Source organism: Halichoeres trimaculatus, unplaced genomic scaffold, assembly GCF_033239565.1.
Source record: "Halichoeres trimaculatus isolate MK-OKI-2021-1 unplaced genomic scaffold, fHalTri1.1 fHalTri1_scaffold_1, whole genome shotgun sequence".
Lineage (NCBI taxonomy): Eukaryota > Metazoa > Chordata > Actinopteri > Labriformes > Labridae > Halichoeres > Halichoeres trimaculatus.
The window spans coordinates 20,477,056-20,492,524 of record NW_027437179.1 but is presented as its reverse complement, the minus strand read 5'-3'; the positions used below and the strand labels follow the sequence as shown (position 1 = coordinate 20,492,524).

Here is a 15,469-nt window from a genome sequence, read left to right as displayed (position 1 = left end):
ATAACCCCCTTGGCGGAGGTAGAAATGTGCCCCTCTCCCCTAACAGCCTTGGAAAAGTGACATTACTGTCATGAGCAGAAGCTACATGTCTGGTGAAGCTAAGGCACTGACAACACAGCTTACACATACTTAAACAAATACCTTGAAAACTAATAAATAAAACTTTAGATATCCCTCTGCTGCGTTGGCCAACAAGAGCAAATGTTCTGCAATGGCCTGAAAGATCCTGATGAGGGAAAACAAGCTCCAAATGCAGAAATGTAACATTTTTAATAACTTGTGCAGAGTCAAAAACAAATGCAACAACAGAAGCAAATAAGAAAATGTCCTACGAAAGGCCAGAACAACTGTGCTCACATATTATGAAAAGCATAAAATACATAAAATTATAAAACATCTCAAGAAGACAAATGCTCTTCGAATTTAGACCTGAACAGGAGGTGCTCAGTGCTGTAGAGGCAGAGATTAACACACTACATTTATTGCTGATACGGAATAGATTACAAACTGGCCATTCTTGAAATGGGTCAAATCTTAGGTCTGTCTCTTTAGGGCTGCCCTCTTTACAACCCCAGTTTCTCCTGTTTCTTTGTGATATCACAGAATCTTCAGTGTATTAAAACATATCTTAAACCATTAAGAGCAGCCAGCAGACTGAGCTCTAAAGACATTCATCCATTTACTGATTTAACTCTGGCCACATTCAATGGGAGTGTGTAACATCATACCTATATAAATGTCTGAATCATGGAGCAGCACATCCAGAACTTTAGCTCCAGCATTACACTCTGCTGTAGTTTTAGAGTTGAAACCTGTCTCCAGTTGGTTCTGCCAGGCTTCACTTATTGCTCTAGCTGCAGTAAGTACTTTCCTCCATATTATGCTAAGTTCCATACCATACTGGAGAGCATCCTTTGCACCAGTGGCATGGATCAGACAGGGTCACATATGGTGCAGTGAGAGTAGGCAGATGGGGGCAGAGACAGTCGCAGAAAGAGAAGAAGTCAGGGAGGAAAATGAGGGGGAGACAAGAGTGTTGATCCAGTTCAGACTCTTTCAAACTGTGAAGTAAAGGAGAGCTGACAATGAGAGTACGAAGAGTATGGAGAGATATGAGGGAAAGATACTGCGTTAGGTGAAAGGACCAGATGTTTGTTGATTGTTTGAAAACTGTAGTTGCACTTTGGCTTTCTTTTACATGATCAGCAGAGCAGGTAATGTACAGCTCATTGACTTAACTAAGGTAGTTTATGGCCCAGTGCCACAATGGGTGTCAAAATGAGGTGGGGGGGGGGTTGCTTTGATTTTTTTGTCAAATTTATTTGAGCATGCAAGCATTATGAGCCTATTTTATGTGTCCAGTGTTTATTCAGACAATCTCATCTCAAATACTCTTTGAAATTAGTGCCTGTTAATATATCAGGATACTCCCTTATGATAAAATCAAAATCCTGCATCTGCATTTTGACAGCATGACTTATTCATTTTCTGTTTAGATTTTGTACTGCTTTCCTTCAAAAACTTGTTTTTCTACCAAAATAGCACTTGTTTGTGCCAAGTTTGCTCTGCTGCTGAATATCGTTGCTCACATATTTTTCCTGTGCTTCAGCTTCAACCCTGCTCTTTATCTTCCTGATTTCTTCTCTTTTTTGTGCATCAGAATCCCAAACAAATTGGTAACCAGTTCTTGGTTGAACACACATTATGTCAGCCCCACTGTAGGCACGTTGGCTTTCCTCCTGCACCTGCCAGTACAGGTTACTCTTTAACTGAATTCTCTTACCTGACCTACACAGCTTTCTAATCTGCTTCAGGGTGCGAACAAAAAAGACAATGTAGATTATTTAACAACCATTCCAATCATTTTTACAGTGTCAGTTGGACAAAATGTGAGTAAAAGCTGGTAAAGGAAATTAACACCAGTTGTAGCCAACACTAGGGTTGATCATTTTGTAACAACTATCAAAGACACATCTTTTTAAAATCTTACCTATTGACATCTTAACTTTCACACCTAAGAGGTTTGATGAAAAAAGATAGCATATTGTATCATGCCACAAAGGAATCTCTTTTGTTAAAGTGCTGTCCATAAAATCACTAGCGCTGTAAATCTCTCAGTTTTCACAGTTTAAGTGCTGGGAGGAATGTGGCTTCTCGAACAACAACTTGGAATGGTAACACGATGACTGAGACTGGGTCAAAAAGAGAGCAGATACGAGCAGAGCTGCCACCGGAGGCTTCCGATCAGTCAGCCTTAATGAAAAGAAATGAGTGGGCAGTCCCAAGACCCCTGTGGACGCGCAGGCAGCTGTCCAGTGTTCCCGTCTATAAATGGATCTGACGGAGCCAGCAGCTTGGCAGAGCCGACCACTTGGACCGAAAGTTTTACAAGGGAAAAGTTTCAGCATTGCTGCAGGTGGTTAAGGGTCAACAGGGAGCAATATGCACAGCAGATTTAGTCACAAGAGAGAACACTGGATCATATTACATTATGAAATATAATATTCACTGGACACCTGAGGGGAACATGATGTTAGCACTGGGACTGTTAATAATTGGAGGTTTTACCTTTCTCTGTAAGGGAAGCCAGTGTTCATGCTGCAGAAGTGGAAAAAAATAGTTTGTTTCAATCAAGTGTAATTCAACTCACCTTTCATAAGCGCATAAGTGCATTTTGGAAAATGTTGATTTGTTACACTGAAAATAAAATAAAGATATGGAAATAAATCAGTTTCACAAAAAAGTTTAGGACAGCTATAACCCACCAACACGTGCCCTCTGAAATGGCTGTATTTACATACAAAGTGTAAAACTAAAAAGCAAAATAAACTATCTGTTCATGGGCAGATAAGACAGCTAGCAAGTAAGAAAAGACACACAGCATCTGGATGCAGTCATTTTCAGCTTTGTGCGACAACAACATGACTGCTCAATAGAAAGCAAAGCTTCTAGCCTGCATGGTGAAAACCTCCCGACAGCTTAAAAGCTCTGATCTTTTGTTATCTGCATGTGCTCATAAGGATTTTCTAAAAGAGAAGCATTCTTCTCTGCGATTAAAGGGAGAATGTGGTATTTTACCCCTGAAGAAATCTTTGTCTGAAGCTGATACCTTATGCAGCATACTTTTCATAAATATAGTTATCTTTGTCTCTTTTGTCTCATCTGACGTTTATCAAATACTGTCTGCCTAAAATCTCTTTCCCTTCCCTTATTGTCTTATGGTATTATTCTAACTCTCTTGTCACTTCAGATACAGTTTATGTGAGGAAAAGCAAAGCGGAGGGTGCATGTTGTCTTGGCTTGGATCAGTCCTGGAACTTCCACCAAGCTACATGGTTTTCTATAGGTTCATTCATATACCCTCTACTGTATATATATATCTCACTTTTTGTCAGCCTGTCTGTTTGTCGATCAATCTGCCAATGAAACCAGAAGCCTGCTTATCTGCCTCTCCTCTGCCAGTGTCTTGATCTGAACATCACTGGAGCATCTATCTCACTTTTTCTGCCTTCCCCTTGAAGTGCACCCAACCCACTATCTACAGTGGCACAGCCTTCCTTATATGTCACTCAAAAGTACTTTTATGTTTCATGATTCATGCACATACACACACACACACACATACACACACGAACATACCCTCTTTTTTTTTTACACATATTGCCCTCTCCCATCCATTTAAGACAGTTCCTGCAGGATATGGCTTTGCACCTTGTCTCTGCTATCACTCCTCTCCTGTCACTCAGGTTAGGCCATTGTCATGCATATGGGACCTTATGTGTGTGTTATCTGTTGTGTGTGTGTGTGAGAGAGAGAGTTTTGCAGGTTCTTCTGAGCTCCTCATGTTTTTGTCACTTTTTGGTCATTGTCATTGACACTCAGTGTGTTTCTGTGAGCACATAAGCCCATGAGAGAGTTTGCGAGTTCATCCTGTACCCCTCTTTCATCATATTTACTCTCTTTCAACCTCCTTCTCAGTGAAACAAAACACAGCCGTCCTCAAAGTCACATTCAAGAACAAACATTTCTCCAACCACCACTTACAGTAAGTGTCGCTCTCCGCCAAACTGTCCCCTCCGCCACACTCTAAGGCTCAAGCGCCAGCCTTTTATAGAATGCTAATGCTAATGCTGTGCCCTTTCATACCATTAGCAGGGGGCGACAGCATCTCTGCAACACTTGCCGCTGTATCCTGCATACTTATCCCACTTGAACCTGATGGTCTACTGAATGCACACTGTAAAAAAAGCCATTTTTTTCTGGGAGGGGGGTCTAAAACAGTGTTTTCATTTGTAAGGACTGGAAAACATTAATAATTGGTTTGGTATCATATTGTGTGTTAGCCCAGCAAACTGAATCATTTGTCTGCTTTAAAGGACTTCACTGACTTAATGAAGCTTCATATTTTAAGTTGCAGTTTATTACAATGAGAATTAGTTCTGTCAACTCAAGTTTCTCTGTTGGGAAAGCCAACTTTATGAGTTGGCGTTTGTCACACACTGTAGGTTCAAACCTACTGCCCTGCCTCAGTGTTCACCCTGAGCTGGAGTCCACACAGGTATATACACATATTTTTTGGGAATGCATTTTTCCAGGATGAAAATTTTAAGTTCCATTACACAAAAAAACTTTGCCATTTCAGATTATAATTAATTCATTCTATTACTTTAACTTTAACTTTAACAGAATTTAGCCTTTCTATAAGTAAATGTTCTTGGACAATGAAATAATAAATTACAGAAACTTATAGTAGGGAAATCAAAGTAATTTAAGTTATTACAATGTAAATTCAAAAGTTTTAAAACTTTCTGTCAATTGATATAAGTAAAGAAATTAATTTAGTACAATGTGAAATTACAAGTAACTACAACTTACGGCTAGTAATTAGAAGATACAATTTTAAGTTATAACAATGTGAAAACATGAGTTAGTGCAACCTCCAGTTGAGTTGACACAAATTATAACTTAAAATTTGCAAAAGTTTGTTGCCTTGCTATTTGAGTTTTCTCAACTTTTCTTTTTTTGCAGTGCAGTACTTGTCTACTCTGATGTGTAAGTGTGTGTGTGTGTGTGTGTGTGTGTGTGTGTGTGTGTGTGTGTGTGTGTGTGTGTGTGTGTGTGTGTGTGTGTGTGTGTGTGTGTGTGTGTGAGCTTGTTCATGCCTCTGAGACGCTTGGTTAAGTGCCACTATGGGTCTGCTTTGATTACACAAGCCCTATAGATCAAGAAAAACATTTATTTTACTCTGGTGTTTGGTGCTTTTCTTAAAGGTAATCAGAAATCAGTTGATTCTGAATAATGGCCTTTTCATCAGGCAGCTGTGGTCTAAAAAGGGTATCACGACTGAACACATAAACACACTTGGTAGTTGTTGGTGGTCATGACCGTTTCTACACAGAAGAAATAAATGTATGTATTACTCTCTGTTTAAAAAAAAATCAACATTTATGTCTAGTTGAGGTCACTATACTTTGTAGTTTGGTCTGCATTTTATGTCATCAAGTTTTTTTCTCTTTCAGTTAATATAGCTAGCTAACCAACCAAATAATGGCACAGCCGTGATAACAATATATGTTGAAATCTGCATCATTTCACTTTTAAAACTTTTGCTTATGTAATATTTTAGCTGAAAAATTTAGCCCTAGACTCTTCTGCCGATGTAATGCAGCTGCACTCTCTCTGTCAGTCTTCCAGAGTACGAAAAAGTGCACTGTACACAGATTAGGGTGGTAAAAAAACAAGTGGTCCGTACTCCAAGTTAGGTAAAAGCAAACTTTCTTTTTCTGAAGCCATTAAGACTTAACTTTGAGTCTCTGGCTTCAAATATAAGTGCTATGATTACACAATTCTAGGACTGTATTGCAATTTTACCTTTGTGGTTTTTGAATTGACAAATTAGTTAGAAGAGGCTTGACAGTCAGTCTGTCTGAATCAGGAAATATTGAAGAGTGTAATGAGACTCTGATCAAATCTTTTTATTTTGAACTTAATGCCATGATCATTTTTAAAATAACATATTGGAATAGCATTGGATTTTGGAGTGACAGGGTTCCCTCTCTGTCTGCTGTGCCATGTGTGTTCCCTTCCTGTTCCCATGTTCTATCATTTGTGTGAAAGCATCTGTGCATCTATTTAGCACCAACCTTCCCCCTTAAAAAAACTTTCAGTACCCACTTCATTCTCTTTAAGCCAACAAGACAAACCTCTGTTGTATTTTTCAAGAAAAGGTCCGTATAAAAAAGTATTGCTAGGACAATCTGAAATCCATTCAGACGTCTTTGATCAGTCTTAACAAAGGCCTTAAACCTTCATCTCTCTTGAAATAAAACTGAATGGCTCCTCTTATGGTGGACCACTTCAACCCACTGTTTTCTATCTCCTGGCCTCTAAAATACAAACACTGAGGCGTCTTCATACAAACCTATTCTGTTAGTTCAAAAGAAGTGGGTTTACAGGTAGAGAAGTACCATCATTTAGACCTAAAAGGAGCAAAATGGGGGATGAATCTTGTTGCAGGGATATAAGGGGAACAGAAGATGCCTGTCAATCCATCAAAATGGATGGAGACTGATGAAAGAGAGGAAAAAGCCAGGGAGAAAAAGGCTTAACAGTGCCTGTCAGGGAAGAAGGGTTAATAGAAAACTGTTAGAGATACAGCTGAAGTGAGTGGATGGTGGTAGAAATGTAGGGAAGATGAATAGAGAGAAGAGGAGCGGTGTTGACAGCAGGACGGAGGAGGGAACTGGAAGAAATTATTCAAGGATGGGGAAAGAAAGGAGTTAACCTCTCGGGAAACAAAAAGTGAAAAATAGTGTCCCTTCATACAGGTATCAGCTATCAGTAGCTGCTGGTGGTAAACACCAGCAGTTATTGCTAACAGGGGGCCATATTGGAAATGGGGCCTCCAGACTAATGACTATAGGGTGCCCACCTGTCAATCAGCTGAGCTCTGTCTCTGATTGGATAAACTTGTCATCTTAATATCTTCTTGACTACCAAGTTATAAAATAATTCACTTCTGCAATGTGTATGCCAATAGAGAAATCATCTATTCAGACAGAAGGCATTGTCTGTACCAGGCTGTAAACATGTTTACTTGTTCTAACAGTTCTAACTTTGGCCCCCTTTCCACCAAGCAGTCCAGTTTAGATCAGTACAGTTTGGTATGGGTTGGATTGGTGAAGTCTGATACTGTTTGCATTTCCACAGTCGACCATGCCACTTCGTGGTAGACGGCATGTAAGCTTGATGCTGATAGCTGCGTCAGTTACATTGTAGCGTGACCCCATAGCAGCATGACAGTGAACCTCACTAATAAATCCAACAGAGAAAAAAAACATGACACAGTAAACAAAGAGCATCAATAGGAAACATCCAGCAATTCATCTTTTTTTGTGAATGGAATGTGGCTCTTTGTTACAAAGCCCAATCAAGCTTTTTTTCAGAGAAGTCTGAGTGCCGCCTGGTGAAATACGGCCGCTGTTGCACAATCAGTGACAATTCTTTAGACCTATCTCGGTTATTGAGGGATCTGTCTCGGGATTAGTCAGTGGAAATACATGCTGAACTGAGACAAAGTGAACTAAACCAATGGTTGAAAACAGGGCTTTTTTAACTCCAATGGGCACTGACATAATGTGCTGGTGAAGTTTATTTAGCAAATATTTTAGCATTGAAGATCAGTCCATAGAGCAAAGATACTGATGCCTTGTTCTTTGTGAACCAAAACATGCATTTTAGAGATGAGAAGGAAAAGAAACAGCCAACACTTTTACTTTTGTGGAGTTTGGTGACTTTTAATGAAGTCATTCTGCTGTTTTAAGATCACGTAATTGTGGCATAACAGTTCTTAAGGAAGATGTATGGCACACATACTGCATCTTACCCATTTTTCATCTGTTAACATGGAGAAGGCTTAATTTTTGATCTACTGTACTGCAGCCTGTCAGCAGGGGGAGCTTCACTTTGGGGGCACCTTTATGTCATTCATCTTTTTATTCAGGCTATAGAGCAGTTTAATCAATCAGTGCCTCTGACTAACCAATAGACAGCCCAACCAAAATAGACTGACTAATTTAACAATTGGATGTTTCTGTGTGACAAGCTAGTTGACTGACTTCGAGGCTCCCTCGACTGAGTGCCTGATTAACTGTCCGGCTGTCTTACTGACTGTGTAATCAGTGAAAGTCTGTGTTTATAAAGCAGCCACAGCCTCGGCCACTCTGTAAGCGTCTGATTGACACTCCTGCCTGGTAACTGTCTCTGTTCCTCCAGAGAGAGGCAGAGAAGTGAGTGCTGTTAGCACTGAGCACAGAAGACAGATATTGATTTTCTACTTGTCTATTATTTTTGTTTTTCACAGAGAAAAGGCTAGTGAGCTTGGCAAGTGTTTTGTGTACGTTACTGTGTGCACCTGTTAGTATGTCCTCGTGTTTGATGCAGATATGGTGAACTATGGAAGGTCTTCTGTCTGTGTGTTGGTCATTAGCCTATAACTGGGAAAGTGTGAACATATCTGGCGTGCACACACACTGTTGTGCCAATTCTGTTGGTGTTCAAAGTTGATTTCTGGCCGACGTACACAATGGTTCAGCTTCTTTTTATGCTGTGCACTAATTGGGTGGAAAGTGGCAGGTGGAAAAAAACACATATTTGTGCGTCTGTATGTTGTACTCGTTCGTCTGATAATCTGTTTCTATGTGCTCTGAATCCAGTGTTTACAGACGCTTGTCAATCCCACCAAGTTAGTTTAAATAAAGTGAGTGTTCAACTTTTTGCTTTGCAAAAGTTTAAATACTATTGGGATAATAATACTGGAGACTGGATATGGATAACTCTGATGTAAAGATTGCAGGCAACTGACCAATGCCAAGTATTGCAACTTTATGCAAGTATTGGTCAAATTTTAGATGTGATTGTTCTCACTTTGGCTTTAATCAAGAAAAAATAATTTAATCAAAGAATTATAATTTATTTGTATCCTACAAATTACATTTCTATGTCTTTCCAGGGGTTTTGGACATTCTGGGAAGGAATCCATCACTTTCATTGTTGTTGTTAAAAGTCACAGGTTTTGTTCTCAAAAGATTAAGTAGAAGTTGACGTGAATGATGAAAGGATGTTTCAATCAACTATTTATGATCCAAATTTAAATCTTGACCAGCTGACTTGTCTGATGGTTAGAAACAATCAGGAACAGAGGATTGAACCTCCTGTATTCAACATGGCTAAATATGAGATCACGGTGTGTGAAGGTAAACACTGATTTACTAAGTAAACTGGTTTACTGAGTGTGATTCATGTTAGCAGAGCCGGCAGTACTAGCCTGTTCTCTTCTCAAGAGAAATATATATATATTTTTCAATCAAATTACAGCCAAACCACACTCCTTGGTGAGGAGTCATTGGTCATCTGTGTTTGTTTGCATCCAGGTAGTAGAGTGTAACAGCATTATATCAGTTAACATTAACCAGAGCTAAACAGAAGGTGAAAGGTGGCCTCTGAAAAGTGTTGACACTACAAATGACCAGCATTTTGGGCACACATAAAAAAATGTAGCTAACTAGTTTAATTACAGAGGAATTCCAGCCAGTGATTATTATGTAGGTGGGAATGTTTAATCACTAAGGCGACCAAACATCCCTCATTATTTACTTGTTTTCACTTACTATATCCGTGTTACTCCGCACAGTAGTAATGCGGTGTGTTGCCTACCCTCAGCTACTTAGTTATAGCCCATATTTTCAAACTCTTCACACGTCTGTCACCACCAATAGATCACTGAAAGGCTTGATTCACTGACTGGTTCACCAAGTGGATGTATTTTTTTCAGCTTAAAAGATCGGAAACACATGATTTTTGTCATATTTTTTAACAGCACTTTAAGAAATAATTCAATGGCATACACCAACAGTGACACAGAGTCACAACAAAACAACAGCAAGAACTTGTGATGTAACATGAATATTCACACATACTGTGCTTCATGAATTTTTTTTACAGACGGCAATTTACATTTTTCATAACTTGTCTCAGCTTTGTCTTTGACCTGGTGTCTTCACTTGGAAAAACTCAGTATATGATTTTCTTACACAACACTGGCTATGTAAGGAGTCATGACTGACTGGAAAAGGATTATAGAAAAGAAGGTGATTGTTATAAGCAGTAATTTCACAGGTCAAGCATCTGCATTAACTTTTTTCTTTTTATTTTGAAGATGCAAAACAGTCAGATATTGTGTTTTATTTATCAGGTATAAGGCTTAGGCACTTCATTCTACTGGAGTAATTACCCAGCCTTTAGCTACAGCTCATGTTACAAAGTAGGATCTCAGAGATGCAAGTTGGGGATTCAACATCACTCAATATGGTTAAAAGTTGTTCCTTAACCAGCCACCATTGTGAGGCATCCCTTTGTTTTGTAGAAAAATGGTCCTGTTTTCAACACTTTGTCATTTTCAGACACGTTTTAGTCTTTTTTTCACTCCTTTTTATACTTTACATCAGCAGACTTAATATAACATTCTGCTACCTTACAACTATCACATATAATAACTTGACTACACTTGAGTGATCCTGTACCTGCGGAGTAAAGCATCCCGCTGGTATTATTGAGCTGAACAACACGTCAGAAGAACTTCTCAATATTACACGATGAATTAAACAGCAGTTTAAAATACAGCCTCCAGAATACTCATAAAGTTGAATCTTCACCTCTGAAACTGTTTTCATAGAAACTGAGTGTTATTACCTTCATGAAGATGGGATTTATAGCTTGGCTGTTCAATTAGACTAAATTAGCTGTAGCTTAGAAGACCTAATAAACTGAGAACTTGGTGTACATCTTAAAATCTGTGTAAACTTTGAGCTTGGAAATGTGACTGCCCTCTCCACCCAGAGTATCCCACATAAAAGGACTTTCCTGTCCCTAAATTATCCAAGTGTTGATGGCAGCCATCCAAATTTGGACCAGGGGCACTAAATTGAACTGTGAGTACTATGGGAGGTGCAAAGGGTCAGTTTGAAATTCAGGATCTACCTTATACATTATGTATGAGGCACAATATCCAATCACACTGCCGTATATAACAGTGGAAATATGTACACAACCTTCTGCCACAAACTCACACATTGCACAAACCTGCAAACCTTAATGTAAACTGTAACTTCTGCACACACAAACAGGCCTGCCTTCACTCAGATACAGCTTTTTCATGCACGTACGCAGACACACATTGTTCCCTTTATATCTCAGGACGTGAGTGGAACAGTAAAGCTAAATCCCCTTGTCACATTTGCCACTCATCTCCAATTCAATGGCACAGGCTGCGATGCCCTCGGATGCACTTGGCAAGAGAACAGCTAACCTGCCCGCCAGCATATCTGTCTGCCAGCCGAGCACCGAGGGGTAGTTAGCATGCCAACAAGCCCACCCGACGGCCACAAGCTAATGCTTCAGGAACACTCAGTCGCCCTGTGTCTTTTCAAAGGACTCTGTTTGTATGTGTGTTGACACTAAAGGTGTTATACCCTGTAGTAGGCTGGCTTTCCAAGCCACAACCAGCTGTAAGTGTTTCATACACCACATGAAGACACAGAACAATCTGAATAATCTCTTATCAGATGTTCCCTGAGGAGATTTCCTGGTTATAGGACACAATGAGTAAGGAAAGGTAACTGAGGTGATTCTTTTGTTCTAAAATTTGTTGAAAAAAATTACATTAATTATTTACATTTTGTCCCACATGTTAGATCCTAAACTAGTTTATGTATTAGCTGCTATGCAGGTAAAGGTGAAAACAGGTACACTCTCTGACCCATGACATTTTGGTCCTCTGACTCTTTTCAAGATAATTTTAAAGAAGACAGCAGGGCAGAAAAGTTATATCATATTATCATTATTATTATTTTGGAACGAGAGTGTAGGACACAATTTCTTTTATTTCTTGCCTACTGCATGTGGTCAGCATCCCACAAATCCTTTGGTGTGTGTTAGTTCTCTATCAAAAATGGTATGGCTGTACTTGCAACAGCTACAGATGTATTCACTCTCAATCCCTCCTGCTTTTGAATGCAGCTATATGTCTCAAGACCTGGATGGAGTCATGGGTGCTGGGCTCAGTTGATTTCATTCTATCAATTTCTTCTAAACAGAATCTTTATGGTCCCCATGGGTGACCACTCATCCTACTCTTCTCCTTTTGCCTGTAGTGTATCACAAGGTTTGTCTCCTAGTGTTTTCTTTATGCTCTTATTTGACTGCACTATTCCATGTCACAATCTGTCATTCTATTAACCTGCCACTGAGATCTGGTGACCAAAGAACCCTTGGTATTCAGTGAATCCCTATTACCATAATGTAATGTGAATTCATAAGTCGTCACATCACACCATTTCAGCTCACTATTTGCAAGTGTCAAGATGTAATAATTGCAGAACATTGTTCCTGAGTTGTTTCAGGGTTACCATGTGTGAAATGCTACTGCTACATATTTTAAGGCCAAAATCAGCAACGAGATGAGAGGTACCACTTTGTCCACGGGAGAGCTAAGTTAAACAAAAACATAACGTTTTTCAAACTATACCAAAATACTTGAGTTACTACAAACCATGTTTTTAACCCTGCATGGTTCTGTCACAAAAGTAAGTTATCTTAAACAGGAGGCCCTTCTTTTTAAGCTTATGGATGTACAGTAGCTTGATAATTATCATTGATCAACATGTTCTCTGTTTTCCATATATTTCCTTGGGTATTTTTAATGTGAATGTCCCATCAAGTATGAAAAGAATGAACCCAGTTTGAACCTTAGTTCTCCACAGTTTCCTTGGGAACAATGTACTTTTGTCAAATTGGATGCCTTTCTGTGTTTCTCCCAAAAACAACATTTAATATGAAATGCTGCAGCCCCAGTTTAACAAATACAGAGCTGGGTAATAACATCACTGAAATGATCACTGCACTGCTACCTGTATCTATTAGAATTGATTTAAAAGTCCTTTTACTTATCTACAGGGCCTTGCATAATTTAGAAGCTTCATATATTATTGACTGCCTTTCATTTTATGTCCTAATATGAACTCTCAGATCATCCACTGCTCTTCTTCTCAAGTTTCTAAAGTGTCCCAAAAGAAACCTGCCAAGCCTGCTCTCAGATTTTATGTCTGAAACAGTGCAAGAACACCAAACTCCCTTCTGCTATTGAAGAAAAAAAACTGTCCTTTTACTCACCTTTCATTGTAGCACACCTGCTTTTCTGTCAACCTTGTATTGTTTTGTAATAAAATTGTCTCATTGTTTTTGTTTTTGCATTTCCTTTTTTGGGGGGCTATCCACTTTGTAAGGTCGGCTCCACTTCTTACCTCTTAGCTCTTCTGCTCTCACTGTCCTCCATCCAGTGGGACTCCTCTTCCCTTAGTTCATAGTCTTCCTCATGTGCTTTTAGCTACTGCTATCTCAGCCCCCAGGGTTGGTGCTATGGCAACAGGCCAGAGTCCTGATAAGAAAGTAAAGGGTAGTTACAATCTCTGAGATTATATTATAATATAAAATGAAGTTTTGGAAAAGAGGGCAAGCTACTGAAAAGCTCTGAAATAACTTAGCAATGAGAAGTTCTCTGTTTATTTACTTGCTCAAAAGTTGATGTCTTGCTGTTAACATTCAGTTTAATATGTTGCTGTTGTGCAGCTATGTCATTAATGCAATACAGGGATGTCCTAATGCTTTTTTTTTTTTTTTTGTAAAGGGCCAAACGCTCTACTGGATAACTTTTTCCTTTAGTGATTTCTGCAAAAAAAAAAGTGTCACTTAGTGGGGTCAAACATACTTGTGCCTCCATTACAGTCTTGAAATAAAACCTCACCAGCCTCTATTAAACTGACTCTTGCAGATTTGGATTGGATTTGGATTTATCAAGATAGGTTTCATGGTGTTATTTCATGTAAAAATATCGTTTTTTTTAGCCCCAAATATTTCTTAAACACACTTCCTGGGACGTATCTGACTATGTGTCTTAATGCACATAGTCAGATACACCCTGAATAGAAATAGTTAATAAATTACCTAATCAAACACACACACACACACACACACACACACACACACACACACACACACACACACACACACACACACACACACACACACACACACACACACACACACACACACACACACACACACACACACACACACACAGGGGTGTATGCAGGCTGTTTTCTCATTTGTTTCAGAAGTGGACTCAAGCAGAAACACACAAACATTTTACTGGTGAAATGATCCTCCATGTGACACTCAGGAGGAGAGGACGTCCCATTTCTCTTTTTTGACAAATTTTCCTGGTTCCTTCTCCTTCCCTTTTCATTTCCTTGCATCTCTCCAAGCATTCCTGGTGGGTGGGACTTGAGTGAATGACACTAGCAGAGAAAGAAATTGAAGTGCTTCACCTATTATCTTTACTGTTTGTCCTGTTCAAGGTAGATGAGGTCTGGAGCCTATCCCAGCTGGACAGGTTGCCAGCCTATCACAGGGCTCACACATAGAGACTAACCACCATTCACACACAGTCAAACACACATGGCGATTTGGAGTGACCAATGAACCTGATGAGCAAGTTTTCGGAGGGTTGGTGGAAACCTGAGAGAACCCACACATCCACAGAGAAAATATACAAACTCCACACAGAAATAAACCGTATCAGGCACTGTCTTGCTGTGAGGCATCAGCGTTAACCATCGTGCACTGATGTATATTAAATGTATTACGACTAGGATTTAACAGAGCTACATCCTAGAGAGACAGCTAGATAGCAGCTCAAAACCAATGAAAACCTGTAAGCAAGCACTGTTATAATCTAATGATATCCCATAATGCAGTCTGCCTCTGTGATTTTCCCCTTAGGTTCTGTTAATATGAATGATAAAATTTGACTCTTCCCTTCTTCTCCCCCTCTCCACCCCTCACCCTCACCCCCTTTTTTTTCAGAGCTCACTTACAAACCACGGCTGAGAAACCCAAAGACAGCAGGAGAAGTAAAGAAGCAGAGACATCACACCCGTTTTTTCTTGCCTCTTTCTGTTTATCTCCAGTATAATCCATCTTTTATTTTCCCACCATCGCTGATAACCCCTTCCTGTTTCCCCTGGACTGCCCTCTTGTTTTTGAGTGTATTATCTTGACCTGTCTGACCAGAGTTTATGATGTGCTGATTTATTGTCGAGTTGCACCGGCACACCCCTGCCGTCGCTGAAATAAATCCCAGTGATGTGGTGGTGATGAGACTGCAGGTTTCTGTGTCTTGTGTGTGTGTGTGTGTGTGTGTGTGTGTGTGTGTGTGTGTGTGTGTGTGTGTGTGTGTGTGTGTGTGTGTGTGTGTGTGTGTGTGTGTGTGTGTGTGTGTGTGTGTGTGTGTGTGTAGAGCGGGTAGCTGTCTCTTGTCACGGCATGCTAATAACGCTTCCACTACTGAAAATGG

The 15,469-nt window shown here is 39.6% G+C and overlaps 1 protein-coding gene across 3 annotated transcripts in view; it reads left to right on the top strand.

Annotated features, from left to right (window-relative positions):
* The window catches only part of chchd6b (coiled-coil-helix-coiled-coil-helix domain containing 6b), a 60,509-nt gene extending 45,257 nt beyond the window's left edge, over positions 1-15,252 (top strand). The window contains exon 10 of one of the 3 annotated variants that reach the window (XM_074679148.1): positions 14,980-15,252. In XM_074679148.1, coding sequence (XP_074535249.1) covers positions 14,980-15,003 — 24 coding nt within the window. In that variant the 3' untranslated portion in view covers positions 15,004-15,252. The remainder of the gene's footprint in view (positions 1-14,979) is intronic. The other 2 variants (XM_074679167.1, XM_074679158.1) reach the window with 2 other exon arrangements.
* The last annotated feature ends 217 nt before the right edge of the window (positions 15,253-15,469 follow it).